The sequence below is a fragment of the Pestalotiopsis fici genome (genome assembly GCF_000516985.1).
Source record: "Pestalotiopsis fici W106-1 unplaced genomic scaffold PFICI_Scf_1, whole genome shotgun sequence".
Classification (NCBI taxonomy): Eukaryota; Fungi; Ascomycota; class Sordariomycetes; order Amphisphaeriales; family Sporocadaceae; genus Pestalotiopsis; species Pestalotiopsis fici.
In genome coordinates, this window is record NW_006917091.1 from 6307451 (window position 1) to 6326837 (window position 19387).

Genomic DNA, 19387 nt, shown 5'->3' on the forward strand with positions numbered 1-19387 from the left:
TGATGTTTCTTGGTGTCCATGTCGCAGCAGAATTAGATAAAGTGCATTGGCCGGAGTTGGTTGAACTGTGTAAGGGAAAAACAGAGAAAAGGCTTCGAATTGTTCCTCAAAGAGATACATATATAGAAAGGCCATGTTTCTATGCATGTATGTACAATACAGTGTACAGACCTTCCACAACATTGGGCAATTATTGAAAACGATCCTACTGCTTGAGATGAGTCAAGTTGAATATGAGCCGTCATAACTTTACATTCAATCGTTCTTTGGAGATTAAGCCCTTTGAATTAGAGCCTATTCTTGGCAGGTCTCAGTAAAACCGGAAGTTGGAATGTGAATGGTATCTCAAATATATTCGTCATGTCATAAAACGGGGCATTATAATCGTTCTATATATCCAAGGGGCCCAGGCCGCGCTGCTTCACCGCATTCTGTACCTCGGCCTTGATGCCTTGTACCACAGCGAGCCATTTTGTCTTGCCGCGGGACTCGGCCTCGTTCTCTTCGACCAGATAATCCAACCACTGGACGAGTTTCGTTGCCTTGTCCATATCCTTCTCCTCGAGGACGACTCTAGCCAGATACTTTTCCAGCATCTCGACATCTCGCCTATGGGGGCCCTCGGCTGCCGTTTCCTTGTGCCAAACATTGAGCATATCCCGAATATCAGACAGCGAGGTCAATCCGGCATTGGTAAAGGCGATCTTGCTTGGCCGCGCATTAAACTGCAGCTTTGTCTGCCCTCCCTGAAGCGCCTCATCGCTATCGGCCTCTCGTTGGCGCTTGTGCGAAATCTTCAGGTCCAGTCCAGAGCGCTGTGCCTTTCTGCGCCGAAAGTCGGCAATCACTTCTTTCCGCACCGACTCTGGGAGCTCGGCTAGAAAATCTTGGTCTAGCTCATCAACATCACTGAGACCTGCTTCTTCGCCAGCGTTGAAGGCGAGACTGGTCTGGACAACCTTGTTCTGTGCGTCGGCATGCCGTTCTCGAGCCCTAGCAAAAATCCCCGGAACGCGCTTCTTTGTTGGCGTTGTCTTCTTCATGGGCTTAATGATGCGATCCTTTCGCGGAGACTGTGGCAGGAGTTGTTGAGCAGGTCTTGGCCTTTTGTAAGAGGCTAGTACTTCGGCTTTCATGTCATCCGGCAGCGCATTGAAAACTTCCGGGTCGATATCGGGCGGTATTTCATCAACTAATGCAGGGCTTTCCGTTCTTGATCGAGGAGCAGGTGGAGATTCGACCGCTGCCGATGGCTTTGGCTTCGATTTCGCCTGCGCCAGCAACTTGTTCCGTATATCCGGAGGTAATTCAGCCAGTACCGCTGGGTCGGCATTCGCTGGCAGGACAAATTGCGTTCCACCAATGTTGAGAGGTGTGTTGGCTTTTGCGTCATGCTCATTGGCCTTTGAAATAGCGAGTGCCGGATGTGAGGTATTGGGTTTTGCTTTTCGTGGAGTCAGAGGCCCGTCCGTAATGGGATCCTCCGTTTCAGCGCGGCCCTGGGTTGGACTCGGCCTCAGCGGGCCAGCAACCTCTTGAATGGGATCTTCCGCAGGTTTCCTGACTGGCGCTGGGCTTTTGAAAGCACCAAAGCTCAGTTTCTTCTGACTGCTCTCGAGCCCGCCAGGCGTCGAGATCTTGATAGGCTCCAGTCTCGTGAGTTGAACACCAAGCCCGCGCAAATCGCCGGGGCTGAATCTGTAGGAACGCAGGATGGATATAGCCTCTTTTCCAATAAGCTTATGATCGTTGGTGGAAACGCCAAATAATGTGCTTTTGTTGAATGTATCGCACTTTCCATGACCAAGGTGCTTTGGAGGATCCAGTGGTGCGTCGAGCGAACGTCTCATGATCTTCATGGTCAACTGTTTGCCTTTGACTTGTTCATTTAGAAGCCGCTTTTCCAATTCCTTGCAAAGATTCAAAACAAATTCTTCCGCTTCTTCTTGGTTGATGAACCGTATGCCCCAATTGACCTCGGCTGACACAGATTTTCGTATAGGTTGGTCGCCAACCTCGGTGCGATCGATCCCACGTGCGTATTCCCATAGCTTTTCTCCCGTCTTTGGGCCAAGCGTAGTAATGAGTCGTTCCTTGGAAACTTCTCGTATGTCCTTGACATACTTGATTCCGATTTCTTCCAGTTTACCTGCGATGCTATACGCCACTCCGGGGAGTTTGTCAACCTGGAGTTCTGCCAGAAATGATAACACAGCTTCTGGTTTCAATTGAAATTGCCCAGCCGGCTTGGCCTTTCGCAGCGCAACCTTGGCAAGCAGGATATTCCCCCCAATTCCTACAGAGACAGCGCAGCCTGTTTTGATCTTGATTTTTTGCCTAAGGTCTCGGGCAATGCTGTCAGCTTTCTCTTGCTCCCTCCAAATGCTGCCTTCATCGATGCCATCTCCTTTGGAGCCAACGGCATTGAAAATGACTTGGGTCACGTCCACCAGAGCCTCATCGATACTGACACTCTGCACGACACCGCCGACATCTAATATTGCCTCATAAAATAGCTTGCTGGCTTCTTCATATGCCGGAAAGTCATATGGCAACACTTTGAGGTCGGGACACAACTCCTTGGCCCGCTTCATCCACATGCCATTCTTTACGCCGAATTCCCGTGCCGGATAATTGCAGCTTGCAATTTCGGACCCAGTTCCGTTGCCATGAGCCACAACGGCGGGCTTGGTAACGAATTCCGGGGCACTTTTGAGAGAGATAGCGCAGAAGAAGCTGTCAAAGTCGACATGCATGATATAACGTCTGGACCCTGGCTTTCTCCTAATCGGTTTTTCTTGTGTTCCCCTTTCGGCTGCGAGCCTCTGCATCCTCGACTTGAGATCGGCTTTCCAAGTTGACAGGTGGTGGAGACGGCTTTCTGAGTAGTACTGTTGAATGAAATCTGGATTTGCTGTCGAAGATTTCCGCATTCGTGGGTCTTGGAGTAGCAGGGCGTTGTGTTCTTCGGATGTCATCTCTTCTAGTGGCTTATCAGGTGGTTGCAGTATAGATGGTTTTGACATGAGAGCATCATCACGATCCTGCTTCTGCACTGTTTCGAGGTGAGAAGTCTCCATTGCTTCTATGTCCGCAGGTGCTTCGATCATGTTCATGTCAAATGAAAGACGTCTTGTTTCTCGGTCCACGAGAGGACTACTTTCACAGGCCCCAACGAAGGCTGTTGTCGCGGCAGGCGATTGACTTTTGGTAGGCTTCCCATCAATAGCTTCGGCGAAGCCCTTCAACTGACTGGTGTAGAAGCTGTTGTCGGTCTGCTCCCGATATCTAAGAGGCGATTGCTGCGTATTTGATTGTGTAGACATCATGCCTCCTGTGAATTTGATGGTTTTCTGTCGAGGAGTCTCTTCAATGACTCTGTAATCTGACCAAGGCAGCAGCTTTCCTGCCTGGATAGAATCAGTCACCCAGGCGGGTTTGACGATTCTATATTTATTGAACTCGACCATCTTCTTTGGCGGTAAAGTAGAAGCTATGATGTGTGTTGCCATGGTTTTGGAATCTAGATACTGGATGAAGCCCGCTCCATGTTCTACCAGTTCTTTGTGGAGGACATGTAGTGGCGGTTGTGTGTAACCAGTCACATGAGCCACGATACCTTTGAAGATCTGAGGCTTGTTGGCAGCAGCTCGTATCTCCGAGTCGAGGTTTTGAAGTTTAATCTTCTTGCGGCGAAAGTACTCTGGAAAGCCTCCAAAGGCACTCGGCTCATACTCATCGCCAGCTTCATCGGTGAAGGAGTGGTTCTCGATGCGTTTCCGCACCTCCTTGGAGTTCTTCTCCAGCCGGCTGCCCATTTTCGTGCTGCTTGAAAATCAAGATCACACAGACCAGTTTAAAGTTGGGCGATTCGAGTACGCCACAGGCTCTGCGTATCGTGTCGCCGCCGCTCTCATGGCGCTTGCCGGAATGAGGATGCTGGAGTCATCAGATCAGGGCAACACGACGCGACACCAGCGCTAGCAGTGGAGGAGTCTGGATTAAAGAACACAACTGAGGTCTATGTCAAACAAGTTGGATTTAGCTGTCGAAGAAACCCAAGTAGTTGATAACATTGGCATTAAGGCGTGGGACGCGCCTTCGGAACAGATTTGGTGGGGCAACGTGAGGTCTCTTTACACGTCATCCCGTGACTACCTTCTGTAATGTAAATCAATTAGGCACCATATTGGCGCTGTAAACGGCGACTGGGGTGTCGCTTTAGTACAACTTTTAGGTACAATTTAGTGAATGCTTTCATCCTCTGGCCTTGGCACTTCAAGCCAGAATACCGAAAGATTGCAAAATCTCGCCAATCCACAACCCAAGCACCAGATCTCGGGGATTGCTCTCAAGTGTCCCTTGTATATATTCCCTGCAATGAACAACGACCAATTTCGCAAGCTGATTGCAGCGAAGTCGCCCAAAGAGTCTTCCAGCAGCAATGGCGCATCGCCAGCTGCACCTCGCGCTGTTGCGCTTGGTTCTAGGCAGAGATCGAGCATACCGATGACGCCGTAAGTTTTTGGACAAGCTACTCAGACAGTTCCACATACTCATAGGTTTCACAGAAGGTCTGTAGGTGTCAGTCATTCCGATTTCCAGCGACAGCTCGCCGAGCGAAATCAAGCACAACGTCCACAACAACAAAAATTCAAAACATCCGCACCAAAGGGAAGCAAGCTCGCGCAAGGTTACACAGACCGAACAAAACAACGCGATGACGAGGAAGCGGACGACAGAGCTGTGCGCCTCAAGGCGCTCGAAGAAGCTCTCAAGAAAGAGGAAATCGACCAAGCGACATACGACAGCCTCCGAGTCCGAATAGCGGGCGGCGATCTTGAAAGTACACATTTGGTGAAAGGTCTGGACTTCAAACTCCTGGAGAGGATACGCAAAGGCGAGGATGTTTACGGCAATAAGACTTCGGAAAATGGCGACGCCGGTGCCGACGAGCCAGAGGACGTGGACGACGTCCTGGATCAGCTGGAAGAAAGCAATGTTGAGGTTGTTATGCGAGAGTCATCCAAGAAGCAGGGTCAGGTTGCGAGTGGAGCGGCCCTGAAGCCCGGTCAAAAGCGCTCGAGGGCCATGATTTTGGCAGAAATGAAAGCGGCGCGGGAAGCTGCCAAAGCCCAGGAACAGTCTGCCCTTGGCTCAAAATTCAAAAAGATTGGCGACAAGACCCCAGGGTCGCGCATTGAGAGAGACAGCAAAGGCAGGGAAGTTCTCATCATTGTCGATGAAGATGGCAACGAAAAACGCAAAGTACGCAAAATCCAAACACCACAAGATGCAGAGGAGGAGGCCAAAGCAAGAGAATCGTTTGTGCCGGACAAGAACGCAAAACCGCTGGGAATGGAGGTACCGGATATTTACAAACAGAAAGCCATCGAGTCGGAGGATGATAACGACGACATATTTGACGGTGTAGGGGATGATTATGATCCCCTCGCTGGCCTAGATGAGGACGACTCCGACGATGACGAGGCTCCAGGCTCCAAGAAGCCCGTCAAGTTGCCGTCAGAAGAGGACAAGACGGCTAACGACAAGGATATGCCACCGCCACCTAAACCCGCACCTGCAAGTGGTCCGCGCAACTATTTCAAAGATTCGAAAACAGAATTGGCTTCAGCCCAAACCCTCCAAGCACCATCCATGTCTGACCCGGCTATCCAAGCTGCTCTCAAGAAGGCGGCGTCACTCAATCGCAGGCCGGCCGAGGAAGATGACGAGGAAGCCAAAGCAAAGGCAGAACGCCACAAACGAATGCTGCAGAGCGTCGATCGTGATGCTGAGGATATGGACATGGGCTTTGGAACTAGTCGATTTGAAGATGAAGCCGACTTTGATGAATCTGACGTGAAGCTATCAAATTGGGCCAACGGCGATGAAGATGACGGCGAAGGTGGCTCAGGAAAGGCAAAACGGAAAAGAGGCGGCAAAAAGCGCAAGGGCGATGTTAACAATGCAGACGATGTTATGCGAATCGTTGAACAGCGCAAAGCTGAAAAATAGGAGCATCATTCATAGTAGTATGTAAATGATGTCCGTCAGTCTCGCCATGCACTATACTCCTTCAGTTAATGATTATTTTACTGAAACCCAAGTATAGATCTCAAGTATTACTGCTATATTGAATTCCATGATTGAGAGAGAAAAAAGTGAGGCTTGCTTGCCGACCTTGTTTGGTCGACTGTACTATGGTAGCTCATATTTAGTATAATACATTCGTAGTTCCGATGTTCCGATAGTCATTGGTCTGGGTCCACCTCCACTGTTATTACATGCCAAACTGACCGACGGTGACCGGCTGTGGCTCAACTGTCTAGCAACAAAACACCATTTTGTGTAGAAAGACAGATACAAGCTCACTACAGCCATTACATCCGTGGTGGTTTAGTCAAAAAAAGCAAATCTTGATTGCCGTGCCGAAGAAGTTGCTTGAAAACGGACCTTGCCCATAAGCACAAGCGCTTCATTACTAGCCATGTCAGCACCAGTGCCAGTCTGGCTGGACTGCGATCCAGGTCACGATGTGAGTACAGATGAACACTTCAGTTCCGGAGCCGCCAATAGCGCCGAGGGGATTGCAAATCCAGCACGGTTCATCAGAGACCTCAAGACTCCGGCGATGCGGAAGTCACATACTTCCACCCGGCTGCGGATGTAACATGGCCCCCGTGCTCAATTAGCCCCTCCCCGATTACCCGGCACGGGATTGACACATTTTATCTTGATAGTCAGCATCAACCACAAACGCTGACCAGAATTCCACAGGATGTCTTTGCCATCTTGCTGGCAGCTTACCACCCGGGAATCCGGCTACTGAATATCAGCACTGTACATGGCAATGCTTCGTTGGACAAGACTACCAACAATGCACTTTCGGTGCTCAAGGCCATTGGCAAGCACGAGGAGGTGACGGTCTACCCAGGATATGCACAAGCTCTCGAGCGACCGTCGATCCTTGCGCCCACGGAGATCCATGGCGAGTCGGGCCTGGACGGAACGGACCTTCTGCCCAAGCCAGCGACGCAGGCAGACCGGTCGGTGAGCGCCGTGGACGCCATGGCCGCAGCACTCCGGGCCACGGAACCCGGCACGGCGTGGCTGGTGGCGACGGGCGGGCTGACCAATGCCGGGGCTCTGTTCCTCAAGTACCCAGAGCTCGCGGGCCACATCAAGGGCCTCAGCATCATGGGCGGCAGCGTCGGCGGCGGGTTCACGGCCGCGCCGCTGGGCAAGGTCGACGGCGTCGAGCGCATTGGCAATTACACCAAGTGGGCCGAGTTCAACGTCCTCATTGACCCCGAGGCGGCGGCCAGCCTCTTTGACAATGAGGTGCTCAAGGGCAAGACCACGCTCGTTGCGCTCGACCTGACCCACCTCGTGCTGGCCACGAAAGAGGTGCAGGAGCAGATCTTGTACGGACCAAACTACCAGGGAGAAAAGACCGGAAAGGGCAAGACGGAGTTGAGAACCATGTTGGTTGAGCTACTGAACTTCTTTGCTGCGACTTATAGGTTCGTTGATTCCCCCCTTACTACACCTCGAAATGGCCTGCACTGGTATGGTCACTAACACTACGAGCAGAGATACCTTTGGTATCGTAGAGGGCCCTCCACTACACGACCCACTGGCCGTGGCCGCAGTCCTTACCGGCACCGCCCATGAGATCCCCTTTTACGACTTTGACCCCACGGGCGAGGAGAAGCGTCCAGAGCGTTTCGACGTGAAGGTGGTCACCGAGGGGTCGATACAGGATGCGCTGCAGCACGGGCACCTGGAGACGGGACGCACGCTGGTCACGCCGCTGCCGCCAGGAACGCCTGGCGTGCGCATTCCCCGCGGCCTGGACATGGCGCTGTTCTGGAAGGTCATTGAGGAGTGCTGCCAGAGGGCAGATGAAACCAACTCCAAGGCAGCAGCAGCAGCAGCAGCTACCGCCGTTTAAAGGCAAATCAATTTTCGTACTGGGCAAGGTTTGGGCATTTCTTGGTAGACTGTTATAGATGATTACGACTAGACCTCAATGACCTATCAATGTTCTCTCGATCCATTAAAAAAGCAGGGAACTCATACGTTATTTTCGGGTATGATTTTGCACAGATATGGCTCAGAGTTTCATTATGTAACAAACAGCGACAGTTTGTAAGCCAGTCTCAGCAGTTATAGCGTCGTTTCTATAACAGGACTAATTACACTTCGACGTCTTGAAACCAGTCCTTCTCGCCGAACTCGCCAAGAAGCTTAAAGATCTTGAAGATTCCGAGCTTCCTGCCTTCGTAGATCCGATCCGTCCATGGCGAGGCAGTGAGTCTCTTGATCTCCAGCATGTCAGGGGAATCGACCTCAAACTCGTGAAGAGTCAACCAGACGGGGGGCTGCGGAGGAGCCTCTTCCGCCGCCGACGTCAAGCCCTTCAATGCCCGAGACTGCGCATTGGTTCTTGCAAATGCGAGCTTGAACCTTGTCGACCGCAGGTAGCCTGTTGCTTTGGAAAGAAGTAGCAGATGCTATAGGCGAGAAATCAGTCATGATTCAAGCAGATGTGGCATGAGAAGAAGAAAACTATACCTCTTCACGATACCATTTATCAAAATCCTCTGCATCGGCCCCTTCTTTGAGTTCGATTTGAACCGAAATAATGGATTTGGTATGCCCTGGTATATGTTCACAATCATTCCTTGTTTCAACTCGGATCATTTGTGCGTAGTCGGAGCCTACCTTTGCCTTTTTCTGTAGGGTCGTACACCTGAATCAGGTTGTCGTATCGAACGTCAAAGTCGGCCAAATCATACACGATTCCCGTTTCCGGTAGGTTATCACTCTTGATCTTGATGTTCTTGAACTGCTCGCTACCCAGAAAGGCGAGATCGGCCAGGGGGTATAAGGCCAGGTACGGCTTCTCCGCCTCCGGGTCTACATTCTTGAAGCGCCTGGCAGATTTGATGCCCCCAGTTGCTAGAATCTCTGGGATATGCTCCTCATCATACCACTTCAGGTAAGTCTCTTCGTCCAAGACATCAGATCGCGATATCTTGGATTCGACGTAGAGAGAACCGATGCCGCGAAGGTTTTCCGTCATGGTTACGAATTGTAAGTTTGTAATGGGGAATATGGCAGATTTGTTGTAGCCTTTGGATTGTATATTTATGTTGCAAAAGACTCGGACGTCCGATGCAATACCAGATCTCCCGGAGCAGAGTTGAGGTATAATTGGTGAAATCGGGTATTGTTTCCCAGTCCGAAAACGGCAGCCTCAGAAGCGGGGGGTGGTCGTCACTATATGGCCAGTGGGGTCGAGTCCTTCATCATACAAAGACAACTAGCCTCGCTATAACCAAGGCGACATGATACTTCATATAAAATCCCTACGACATCTGCATCCGCGACCACATTACTAACCCAGTAAGTGTCCAAAGCGTTGGATAAGGATCTATGTCATGTTGGCCGGCAGTTTCCTGGGTATACCGAGGAGAGTCCAATAATTGGGATGGAAACGAAAAGTCAAGTCAACCGCTTTCATGGGCGGACTATGCGCGGGAATTCACAGAAACCTCAACTCCAGAACACACTGACAAGACTAGAATAATGCCACTAATGAACATGACAACCTGTTACACTTCCGATACGAGTACAGAAATGTTTGTCGTGGTTGGTGTTCTTTCTTTTAACCCAGTTGCAAAACTAGACCGACATCAGTGTTAGGACCAGTGCCAACGGCGAGTTGTTGCATCTCATCGGCCAGATCGGCTGGGCTGAGTCAATCCGTCAAGGACCACGCTTCTTCACAGCAGGCGACTGGGTAATTTGTGCAATAACAACTGCACTGAATTCAACTTCAGAGGCTCCGATGTCTCTGTCATTTAAGCAGCTTCTAGACTAATGACAGAGCTTCTGCTTTGATCGAGTATAGGTTGGGTGACTGATAGACCTTCCTATCTGGTATAATATGCCATTACCCTGGGAAAGGGCCATTGACTGGCAAGCGGCGGTGCCTCAGGAAATAGTATTGTGTTGCCAAAGCATACCTCCGCAGTCGTCGCTCGTCATACCCCTCATACGTTGCAATCCGGGCAGTGTGCGACACACTTGTAGGTGGCCAGCTTGTACGAAGCGATATGCTTAATGTCTCTCATCTTAAAGATCGAGCGCAAGCCATGTGCGCCTGCGAGAGGTTTGTCGTCTCGATTGTCACCGGTTAGTGTAGTTTGGTTCCTGGATTATTGACGGCATGGAATGCAACTCGAATCTCTCAATTCGACCATCGAGTCCCCAGATTGCATGGGATAAATGAGTGGCGAAGCAGTTCATCCTTCTACTTTGCCATCTTGAGCCTGAGCGGTACCATTGCCAGCCTTGGGCTCACCCTCGGCGTCGAAACCAAGCGCCTCTAATTCCCTAATGAGCTCGTTGATTTTGATAACCTTGGCGATCTGTTCGGGAAGAAGCGATTGTCCTTCATCCTTCTTGCTCTTCAACTCCTTCGCTTGCTTCAATTTCTTCTTGAGGTTGCGAGCCTTCTTCTCCTTCTCGGCTTCGGGGTCGAGCTCTTCAGCCTTGGGCTCCTCCTTAGGCTGCTCAGATGTGGAGGGTTCGCCCTGCGTCTCCTTGGCCTTCTTGCGAGCCTCACGGCGTTTGGCGTTCTTATTGCTTGCAGCAGAGGAGGCATCGACCTTCTGTTCTTTTAGTCCTTCTGCGCCAATGACGCCGCCCTTGCCGCGATTTCTGAAACCCTCGGCAGTGCGGTTTTTGTAGATCTCGACATCCTCTGGGGGACGGTAGCCAGGTCGAATTTTAATCGCCTTTCGAGTAGTGCCATCAGCGCGGACGGATTCTGGGATCTGCCGCTCGCCGCTGGTCTCGTCAGTGACGATGCCAGATCGGGACGGCTCTGAAGGCATCGTAAGGCGGACGGCGGGGTACGACCTGAACTGCGGCGTTCCGGGATCTCCAGCAGCAAAAGTAACGATTATGAATCAAGTGACCTCAAAAGATACAAAACCAGAACTGATTCCCAGGCTTTGTTATATAACAATTGCAAAGGACATAAAACACAAAAAGAAATTGCCTCGAAATACAGGCGACCCAAAAGTTTCGGCACGCAGCCAGAAGCTTGAAAAGCTGCTCTGCTCCAGCAGCGCCAGGCTTAGAGTTGAGCGTGCTGCGGATAGTGAGCGTGTACTGCGGGTCCGGCTACAGGAAAGCTCCAGCCAATCGGAAACGACCAATTCCCAAATCTGAGCAAGAAGTTCGAGAGCCTCATCATTCCTGCGTCGAAAGATTTGTTCGCAACAAACGAAGTCAATTGAGCGACGTCAACCTCGAATCCCACCAATCCTCGTCCGCACACATCTCATCGCGAACGACTGCTTATACTCTTCACAATGGTATGCATCCGACACGCTTGCATCCCTCGTAGATTTCCATGATACTAATCGCGCAGCAGGCCGGCTCTCCTATCTACAAGTTCGTCCATGCGATCCGAAACGCGGCGTGCTCTCTATTAACGGTCATCATCTAGCGCTCTGTTCCGAAGGAACTACACGATGTTGGGTGCCGTCTTTGCTGGCGGTTTCGCTTTCGAGCTGTGGGTGCATTCGGACGAATGGCCAAGGGAACAACAGTTACTGACAAATGGTAGCTTCTTCAACCAGGGCATGAACAAGCTGTGGGACAACACCAACCGTGGCGTACGTTATTACCAGGATTGTTACCAAGTTTCTGTTTACTGACGAATCTGGCAGCGCCAATGGAAGGACATCCGAAGCAAATACGTCCAGGCCGAGGACGAGGACGAGGAATAGATGGTGGCAACAACCGAGTAACGAAAGACTTGCGACAATGGACACCAGAGCCTGAACTTCTGTACATTATCATAGACGGTCAAGACACATTTTATTGAAACGAATCGCGAATGACCTTACTACGACTCCGATCGATGTGGCTCTGTTATGCATGCGCTTTTTCCATGAGATATCATCACGGGTGGTGGTGCAAGAAGGGTGATGCAAGAACTCTACGTAATTGGTGAAAATTCAACATCAATCAATATCTGCATTTTCATATTGGCAGAGCTTCCGGCTGATGCTGGGCGCCACGATGCTGATATGTTAATGGTCGCCTCGGTTACTTGATGAACATAGGAAGAGGGATTACAAACTCGGGTTATTGTGGTTGCATCACCTGGAAATTGATTGATCAAGTGCTTGTGAACATGCAAATGACTCCTGGATATGACCAAGATTCCTTCAGAAACCACGGCTGCATCCAGAACTTGGTATCCACGACCAACAACTCTCCACGAAACACTGCAGTCACTGCCCCTCTGTTGCGGCAACTTCGACCTTCCTAACAAGAAACGGATAGCAACAGCGAAAGCAGACCAAGAAGATACCCAACTTTTGTAGATCCTTTCCATGTAATTTTGATTTCTTTCCCCAACAACGTGGAAACGGCTTTGTAATCTACTGCGTGCTTTCTGGTTTGTGGCAAACAGACTGTTATAGCTAGCCAGCCATTGTATCATCAAAACCCCACCATCAGCTGGTCGACCCAAACGTCTAAACCTAGCACCCAACTACCGATACCGCGACGCTCTGTCTTTGCAAAGGTCTTTCTTTCACATTTGCAAGACCTTTTGCAATCGTATTCGATCGCGAATCCGATCCGAGAAGAATTCACTTTGACCGATATCAACTTATCGGCCCAATAACATCGCCGAAACTCGGCCCCTCCGGCACAGGTCTATGATGATCCATCCTAAGCCCTGATGATGACGGAGCCGACTTTGTCGACCCAAGAGCTGCAGCTCTGCCAGCATTTGATAGAGCTTCCGCGGCGGCACGGATACCGATACGGCGATGGCGCCTCGAAAGACCTCCTCTACAACCTTTTCTGGTCCATGGCCGGCGGGAGACCCGAGTACATGCGCCTGCTGTTTCCCGATGGCAAGATCACTCCGCAGAGCGCCCTCAAGCTGAGAGAAGCCCAGGGCGCTGTTGAGGGTGCAGAATACACAGAGGCGGCTCGGGGAAAAGCCTGCGGTCACATATTCCGTGCTGGCGAGGCATCCTACGGGTGCCGCACTTGCAGCGCCGACGAGACTTGCGTCCTTTGCAGCAAATGCTTCGATGCAACTGACCACGAAGGCCACATGGTCAAGATCACAATCTCGCCGGGAAATAGTGGGTGTTGCGACTGCGGTGATCCAGAAGCATGGAAACGGCCCGTATACTGTACTATACACTCTGAACTCCATGGCGACCAGTCCAAGGGCAAGGGTAAGGAGGCAGCAGGTCTGCCTGCCGATCTCGTTGGCAACATTCGAATGACGGTGGCCCGGGTTTTGGACTTTATCTGCGATGTCATTTCTTGCGCGCCAGAGCAGTTGCGACAGACCAAGACGAGAGAATCCATCGAGCAGGATGAGAAATCGTCGCGCCTCAACTCTGTTTATTGCGGCGGCGATGTGGAGTCACCCGGTGAATGGGCTGTGCTACTCTGGAACGATGAAAAACATACTGTTGACGAAGTCGAATCTCAAGTCGCCAGGGCTTGTAGAACTACCATGGCAGAAGGCTATAAGAGAGCCCTAGAGACCGACAGCATTGGACGCAGCTTGCTCATGTATAGCAGCGATATCGACCACCTCTTGAATGTAGCCAAGATTCTGGAGCAAATCAAGGTCACCGTCACCATCCGTTCATCACGCGACACCTTCCGCGAGCAGATGTGTGGTATCATGATTGGCTGGTTGAACGACATTGCTGGCTGCCTTGTGGGATCCGATGGCAGTATCCTTCGGCAGATTGTCTGTGAAGAGCTTTTGAGGCCATGGAGAGAGGGCAGTCCTGCTTCGCACAAGAGCAACCCTCCCGGGATCGAGGACGAGGCGCTCATTGAAAAAGAACACGAGTTAAACGAGTCAAATCGCTATTTCATGCGACGCGCGCGAATCCTGGCTCGCATGAACGCTGCAGGACAAATGACCGCCACAGCCCTAATCGACATGCTAGATAACTCCGAGGACGAAGATGACGATGGGAATCAGACACCTGGCAGCGATGACGATGATCATGACGACGATGAGGATGACGACGATCTCGATGGCGATGTCATGATGATTGATGCCGGGGCTGGTGCAGAAGTTAATCTGCCGCCACTATTTGGAAACAATGATGGCCCTGGAGATGTACTTGATGATGACGAGGCTACAATGGCAGGATATCCGCCTCCTCCACCGCCTCCGCCACCGGTACCAAGACGTACAACGCGAGACCGAGAGCTCACGCCTTCAGACTCTGACACTGCTGAACCGTTGATATCATCAAATGTTTACGCCAAGGTCAATCTTGAAGTCCCCAAAACTCCCGGTCAGAAGCAGGGAGACAACTCGGAGCCCCCGCGGCCAGGGCGATACTGGCTTGAGGCGCCACCAGCCTATTTGGAGCCTGCACCAGCGCACAGCTTTGAGGATGTTTTTGAAAGGGTTCGTCTAGACTGGTTAATTCTGTTCGATCTGAGGATGTGGAAGAAGGTTCGCCAAGATCTTCGGTCCCTATACATTTCGACTGTAGTCACCATACCCGAATTCAAGCGCATCTTGGGGCTGCGATTCGCTGCGCTCTATACCACGCTTGCTCAATTGTACCTTATCGGGGACCGCGAGCCAGACCACTCCATTATCAACATCTCACTGCAGATGTTGACAACGCCTTCCATTACGGCCGAAGTGGTTGAGCGCGGCAACTTTTTAACAAATCTCCTGGCCATTCTCTATACGTTCCTAACCACCAGACAAGTTGGGCATCCGTGGGAAGTGTCCTCGAGTGCTGTTCTCGGTTTTGATACAGGATCCGTCACCAATCGAAGGATGTACCATTTCTATGTTGATATCAAGTACCTGTTTGGGTCGCCTCACGTCCAAGAGCGGATGAGAACGGAAGAGAGATATCTGCTGCAGTTTCTGGATCTCGTCAAGCTTCACCAAGGTATCTGCCCAAACACGCGAGCTATTGGTGAGCACGTTGAATACGAAACAGACAGCTGGATCGGAGCGTCATTAATGACACGCGAGATCAATCAGCTTTGTCGACTGCTGGCCGACTCCTTCCGCAACCTTTCAGAAGATGACTTGCAGCATATCTCCAAGGCAACCAGACTGACTGCAAAGAGTGTCATCATCAACTCTATTGGAGCCGAACGTGCTCGCTTCACCCATGCAGAGATCAAAGACGAGGTTCGCTTCAAGACTCTCAGTGATTTTGAGTTTGCTGGCGAATCCATCAAGTATGATGTCGTCAAGTTTGTGGTTGATGAACAGCCTATAAGCTTTCACCACGCTCTTCACTACACATTGTCTTGGCTCATTGAGTGCGGCAAGCACATGTCCCCACAACAGCTTGTTTCCATTCTGAGCTTCACTGCTCAAGATCTTAAGATGAAGCCAAAGTCGATGGGCCGAAAGGCCATGCCTAAGCGTGACTATGCTCCACAGGACTATCTTATGGCTGCTTTTGACTACCCACTCCGTGTCTGCGCCTGGCTTGCTCAAATCAAGGCAGGCATGTGGGTGCGCAATGGCATTAGCCTTCGTCACCAGGCTCTCACGTATCGCAACCAACTTCACCGAAACCACACGCACCACCGGGACATCTTTCTGCTGCAGACTGCAATGGTCGTATGCGATCCTGGTCGTGTGCTTGCGTCCATTGTTGATCGATTTGGCATGGAGCAGTGGGTGAAGGGCATCTTTGAGCAGACAACCGACGGTCAAGACGTGAATCAGCATCTTGACATCATCGAGGACATGATACATCTATTGATTGTGCTGCTGAGCGATCGGACATCGTTGATCCCTACACAGGATAAGCATGAGACTCACTTAATGGCTATGCGCCGAGATGTCACGCATGTTCTCTGCTTCCGGCCCTTGTCTTTCAACGAGATCTGCAGTAAACTTCCCGACAGATTCCACGAGCAGGAAGACTTCCAGCAGGTACTCGATGAAGTGGCCACCTACAAAGCACCCGAGGGTGTTTCCGACGTGGGAACGTTTGAGCTTCGGCCTCATTTGATTGAAGATATCGATCCTTACATTGCCCATTACAACAAAAACCAACGTGAAGAGTCGGAAGCCTCTTATCGCAAGCTCATGGCCCAGAAGACTGGCCAGCCTCTCGAAGATGTCGTATATGAACCCAAGCTGAAACCCATCAGATCGGGAGCATTCGTTGGCATTGGCAACTTCACCAGCACTGGCATGTTTGCGCAGATCATTTACTACTGTCTTCTCTATCCACTTGTGGCACAGAAGCTTACCCCCGATGTTCCCTTCACTCGGGTCGAAGCCTTCTTGCAGGTTGTGTTGCACTTGGTCTTGATCGCAATCGCCGAGGACAGAACCGAAGAGAAGGGTCCCGAAGACAGCTCCTTCGTCTACATTGCTCTCAACACTCAAGGCCGCAGCAACTTCCTCCAAGATACGCCTGCCGCCAAGACCATTGTGTCGCTATTGGAGTTGATAACGTCAAAGGAGGAATTCAAAGCATGTCATGCCAAGATTACCTTGATTCTTAAGAGAATGCGGCAAAAGATGCCCTCACACTTTGACTCTGCATATCTTCGTTTGGGCATACCAATTGACAGACTGGATACTGCTTCTCCAGCCAGTACTCAGAACGCAGATGAAGAGCGAGAGCGTAAGAAGCGGGCGGCGCTCGACCGTCAAGCCAAGGTGATGGCGCAATTCCAACAACAGCAGAAGAGCTTCTTGGAGATGCAGGGCGACATTGATTGGGGTGATGATGATTTGGAAGATATCGACGACGCGCCACCGTTGGAAGAACAAAAGAACTTTTGGAGATATCCCCGAGGAACTTGCATCCTTTGTCAAGAAGAGGCGGACGATGGACGCCTATATGGCACATTTGGGTTGTTCCTTGAGAGTCATATCCTTCGTCAAACGGATTTCCAGGATCCCGACTTTGTTCGCGAAGCCGCCAAGACTCCAGTCAACCTCGACAGGACAGCTGAGCCTGACAGGCCTTTTGGTTTGGCGCACGAGAACCGCAAGATGGTCCAAAAAGTAAACGCAGCTGGCGAAGTATTCACTGCTGAGAAGCAGGGTATCGGGAAAGGATTCCCTGCAAAGCTGTGTCGCCAGGGGCCTGTGGCTGTGTCTTGTGGTCATATCATGCACTACAGCTGCTTCGAGACATATATCGAGGCGACCTCACGACGACACGTTCACCAGATTGCACGTCACCACCCTGAATCTCTGGAGCGAAAGGAATTTGTTTGTCCACTATGCAAAGCTCTAGGCAATGCCTTCTTGCCCATTACCTGGGACGGCAAGGAGGAATCGTACCCCGGTATCCTGCAGAATCCGGCAGACCTCTCGTCGTTCTTGGAGACGCCGACACAACTTGAACCGTCAGACTTCTACCAGGCTGGGCAGCAAGCGTTTGCAGATTATGTCAAGGTGAAAATGCCCGAGACACTCAGTGAGGCATCCTCCCAACATGGCGGTTCAGATTCAAGCTGGGATGTCTTTGTTTCGCAATCAACAGGCATTGGTACCCCATTTAGCGACGCGTTCTCGCCCGTGGCCACACCAGATTCCAGCTTGAGATCTAGGAGCCCCGAGATTCCCCATGACAAGGTCCTCAGGCGAGCCTATCACCGTCTGCGAGAAACACTTTCTAGCAACAAGTTGTTGAACAGACTGGATCCGGATGTGAAGAATGAGGATGTCGGCGGCAACAGGGCCCTAGCGCAGGCTGTGGGTTTCTCGATTTCGGCAACAGAAATCGCCCAGAGGGGCATAGAAGCGCAATATGGAATGACTCTTGTTGAAAAAGTTCCGGAACAGGGACTGATACAATTGCGGATTCTGTCGGAGACGGTTGCTGCATACATTGCCATTGGCGGGTTGCGATATGGTGGAGAGAGTCGTGTCAACAGTGAGTATCGGAGAGACGTTGAGCGCCAGATTTGCCAAGTGTTCATCTCGGAATACGAAGGCTACGAGACGAGCAAAGGACGACCGGCGATTGACAGCTTTGCGCCTCTCCTGAGTGAGGATCCGTTCATTGTCTTGTGCGAGAGTGTTTTTGGAATTGGCATGTCTCGGTACACGGATATCAATAACCTGGTAAGGCTGTACTATCTAGCCGAAATTGTGAAGGCGGTCTATCACATTGCGCGGAATATGCCAGTAGGAAAGTGGCTGGAACATATGGTGAACCGGGACCCTGAGGACAATGCGCTGGCCAATTTTGCCGCCTTCTGCAACACCATCACTTTGACGGGCATCAAATACAGCGGTGAGGTTGGTGAACTTTCCGAGGACCTGCCCAATCTCGGTTTTGAACAGCCGTGTATGAGCAGCCTCCAGGACTTTTACGCCTTTGTCAAGAAATATGCCCTCGTCTTCCTCCGCAAGACGACCATTCTCTTGCATGTCCACTATGGCGTCGATTTCAACAGCTATGTGCCGACAGCACCCGAGGAGGACGAACTGTCCCGACTCACAGCCGCTCTGCGTGTCCCGACCTTTGACGAGATGTGTGCCGCTCTGACACAATTTGCTCCTCAATGCGGATGGCCATCACGCATCGAGTCGACTGTGCAAGGGTGGATCAAGCATCAAGTCTACTACCCTCCTCCTGCACCCCCAACCAGAAGGGAAGGCCCCCATGTACTGCCGAGATCTGCGCAGCTCAGTCACCCGGGTATTTTTGAATTGGTCGGTCTGCCCAAGAATTACGATACATTGATCGAACAATGTGCACAGCGACGTTGTCCCAGCACTGGCAAAGATCTTGCAGACCCAATCATTTGTCTGTTCTGCGGAGATATTTTCTGTGGCCAGACTCTTTGTTGTCTTATGGACTACAAGGAAGACGGGCGAGACGACAAGCCAGCCATGAAGATTGGCGGTGCAAGCCAGCACATGTTGTTCAAGTAGGTTATCCCAATGCTTGCCAGTAGACGGTTTTTTTTTTTTTTTTTTTTTTTTACTGACTTGATTTCTAGGTGTCAACGCAATATTGGTCTTTTCATCAATATTCGCAAGTGTTCCATCTTTTACCTGCATCGAGTGAGCGGCTCGTTTAGTAACGCTCCTTACATTGATCGGTACGGCGAAGTCGATGTAGGTCTCCGGCACGGACGTCTCCTCTACCTGAACCAGAAGCGTTATGATTCCCTGAGAAACATTTGGCTCTCCCATGGTATTCCCAGCTTCATCAGCCGGAAGCTGGAGGCAGACATTAACAATGGTGGATGGGAAACTATTTGATCCATAGGGGTCAGGATTGGTTCTTTGTGACAAATAGACGATAGGAGTAGACAAGACGACTGGAGACATGCAGAG

General features: G+C 51.0%; 7 protein-coding genes across 7 annotated transcripts; 4 read left to right on the plus strand and 3 right to left on the minus strand.

Annotated features, from left to right (window-relative positions):
* Window positions 1-389: 389 nt before the first annotated feature.
* Window positions 390-3818, minus strand: PFICI_01848 (uncharacterized protein; the record flags this gene model as incomplete). The annotated part of the gene is made up of 1 exon (XM_007830429.1): window positions 390-3818. One exon carries the CDS (start codon window positions 3816-3818, stop codon window positions 390-392), a length of 3429 nt encoding a protein of 1142 aa, XP_007828620.1.
* A 562-nt stretch (window positions 3819-4380) lies between these two features.
* On the plus strand, window positions 4381-6018 carry PFICI_01849 (uncharacterized protein; the record flags this gene model as incomplete). Its single annotated transcript, XM_007830430.1, has 2 exons — window positions 4381-4517; window positions 4572-6018. 2 exons carry the CDS (start codon window positions 4381-4383, stop codon window positions 6016-6018), a joined length of 1584 nt encoding a protein of 527 aa, XP_007828621.1.
* A 472-nt stretch (window positions 6019-6490) lies between these two features.
* On the plus strand, window positions 6491-7957 carry PFICI_01850 (uncharacterized protein; the record flags this gene model as incomplete). Its single annotated transcript, XM_007830431.1, has 3 exons — window positions 6491-6538; window positions 6781-7526; window positions 7597-7957. 3 exons carry the CDS (start codon window positions 6491-6493, stop codon window positions 7955-7957), a joined length of 1155 nt encoding a protein of 384 aa, XP_007828622.1.
* Window positions 7958-8201: 244 nt separating this feature from the next.
* PFICI_01851 (uncharacterized protein) lies at window positions 8202-9091 on the minus strand (the record flags this gene model as incomplete). The annotated part of the gene is made up of 3 exons (XM_007830432.1): window positions 8202-8519; window positions 8581-8666; window positions 8731-9091. 3 exons carry the CDS (start codon window positions 9089-9091, stop codon window positions 8202-8204), a joined length of 765 nt encoding a protein of 254 aa, XP_007828623.1.
* A 1225-nt stretch (window positions 9092-10316) lies between these two features.
* Window positions 10317-10910, minus strand: PFICI_01852 (uncharacterized protein; the record flags this gene model as incomplete). Its single annotated transcript, XM_007830433.1, has 1 exon — window positions 10317-10910. One exon carries the CDS (start codon window positions 10908-10910, stop codon window positions 10317-10319), a length of 594 nt encoding a protein of 197 aa, XP_007828624.1.
* Window positions 10911-11555: 645 nt separating this feature from the next.
* PFICI_01853 (uncharacterized protein) lies at window positions 11556-11813 on the plus strand (the record flags this gene model as incomplete). The annotated part of the gene is made up of 3 exons (XM_007830434.1): window positions 11556-11596; window positions 11651-11699; window positions 11754-11813. The coding sequence occupies 3 exons, from the start codon at window positions 11556-11558 to the stop codon at window positions 11811-11813; spliced, it is 150 nt and encodes a 49-aa protein (XP_007828625.1).
* A 968-nt stretch (window positions 11814-12781) lies between these two features.
* Window positions 12782-19312, plus strand: PFICI_01854 (uncharacterized protein; the record flags this gene model as incomplete). The annotated part of the gene is made up of 2 exons (XM_007830435.1): window positions 12782-18975; window positions 19048-19312. The coding sequence occupies 2 exons, from the start codon at window positions 12782-12784 to the stop codon at window positions 19310-19312; spliced, it is 6459 nt and encodes a 2152-aa protein (XP_007828626.1).
* Between the last annotated feature and the right edge of the window lie 75 nt (window positions 19313-19387).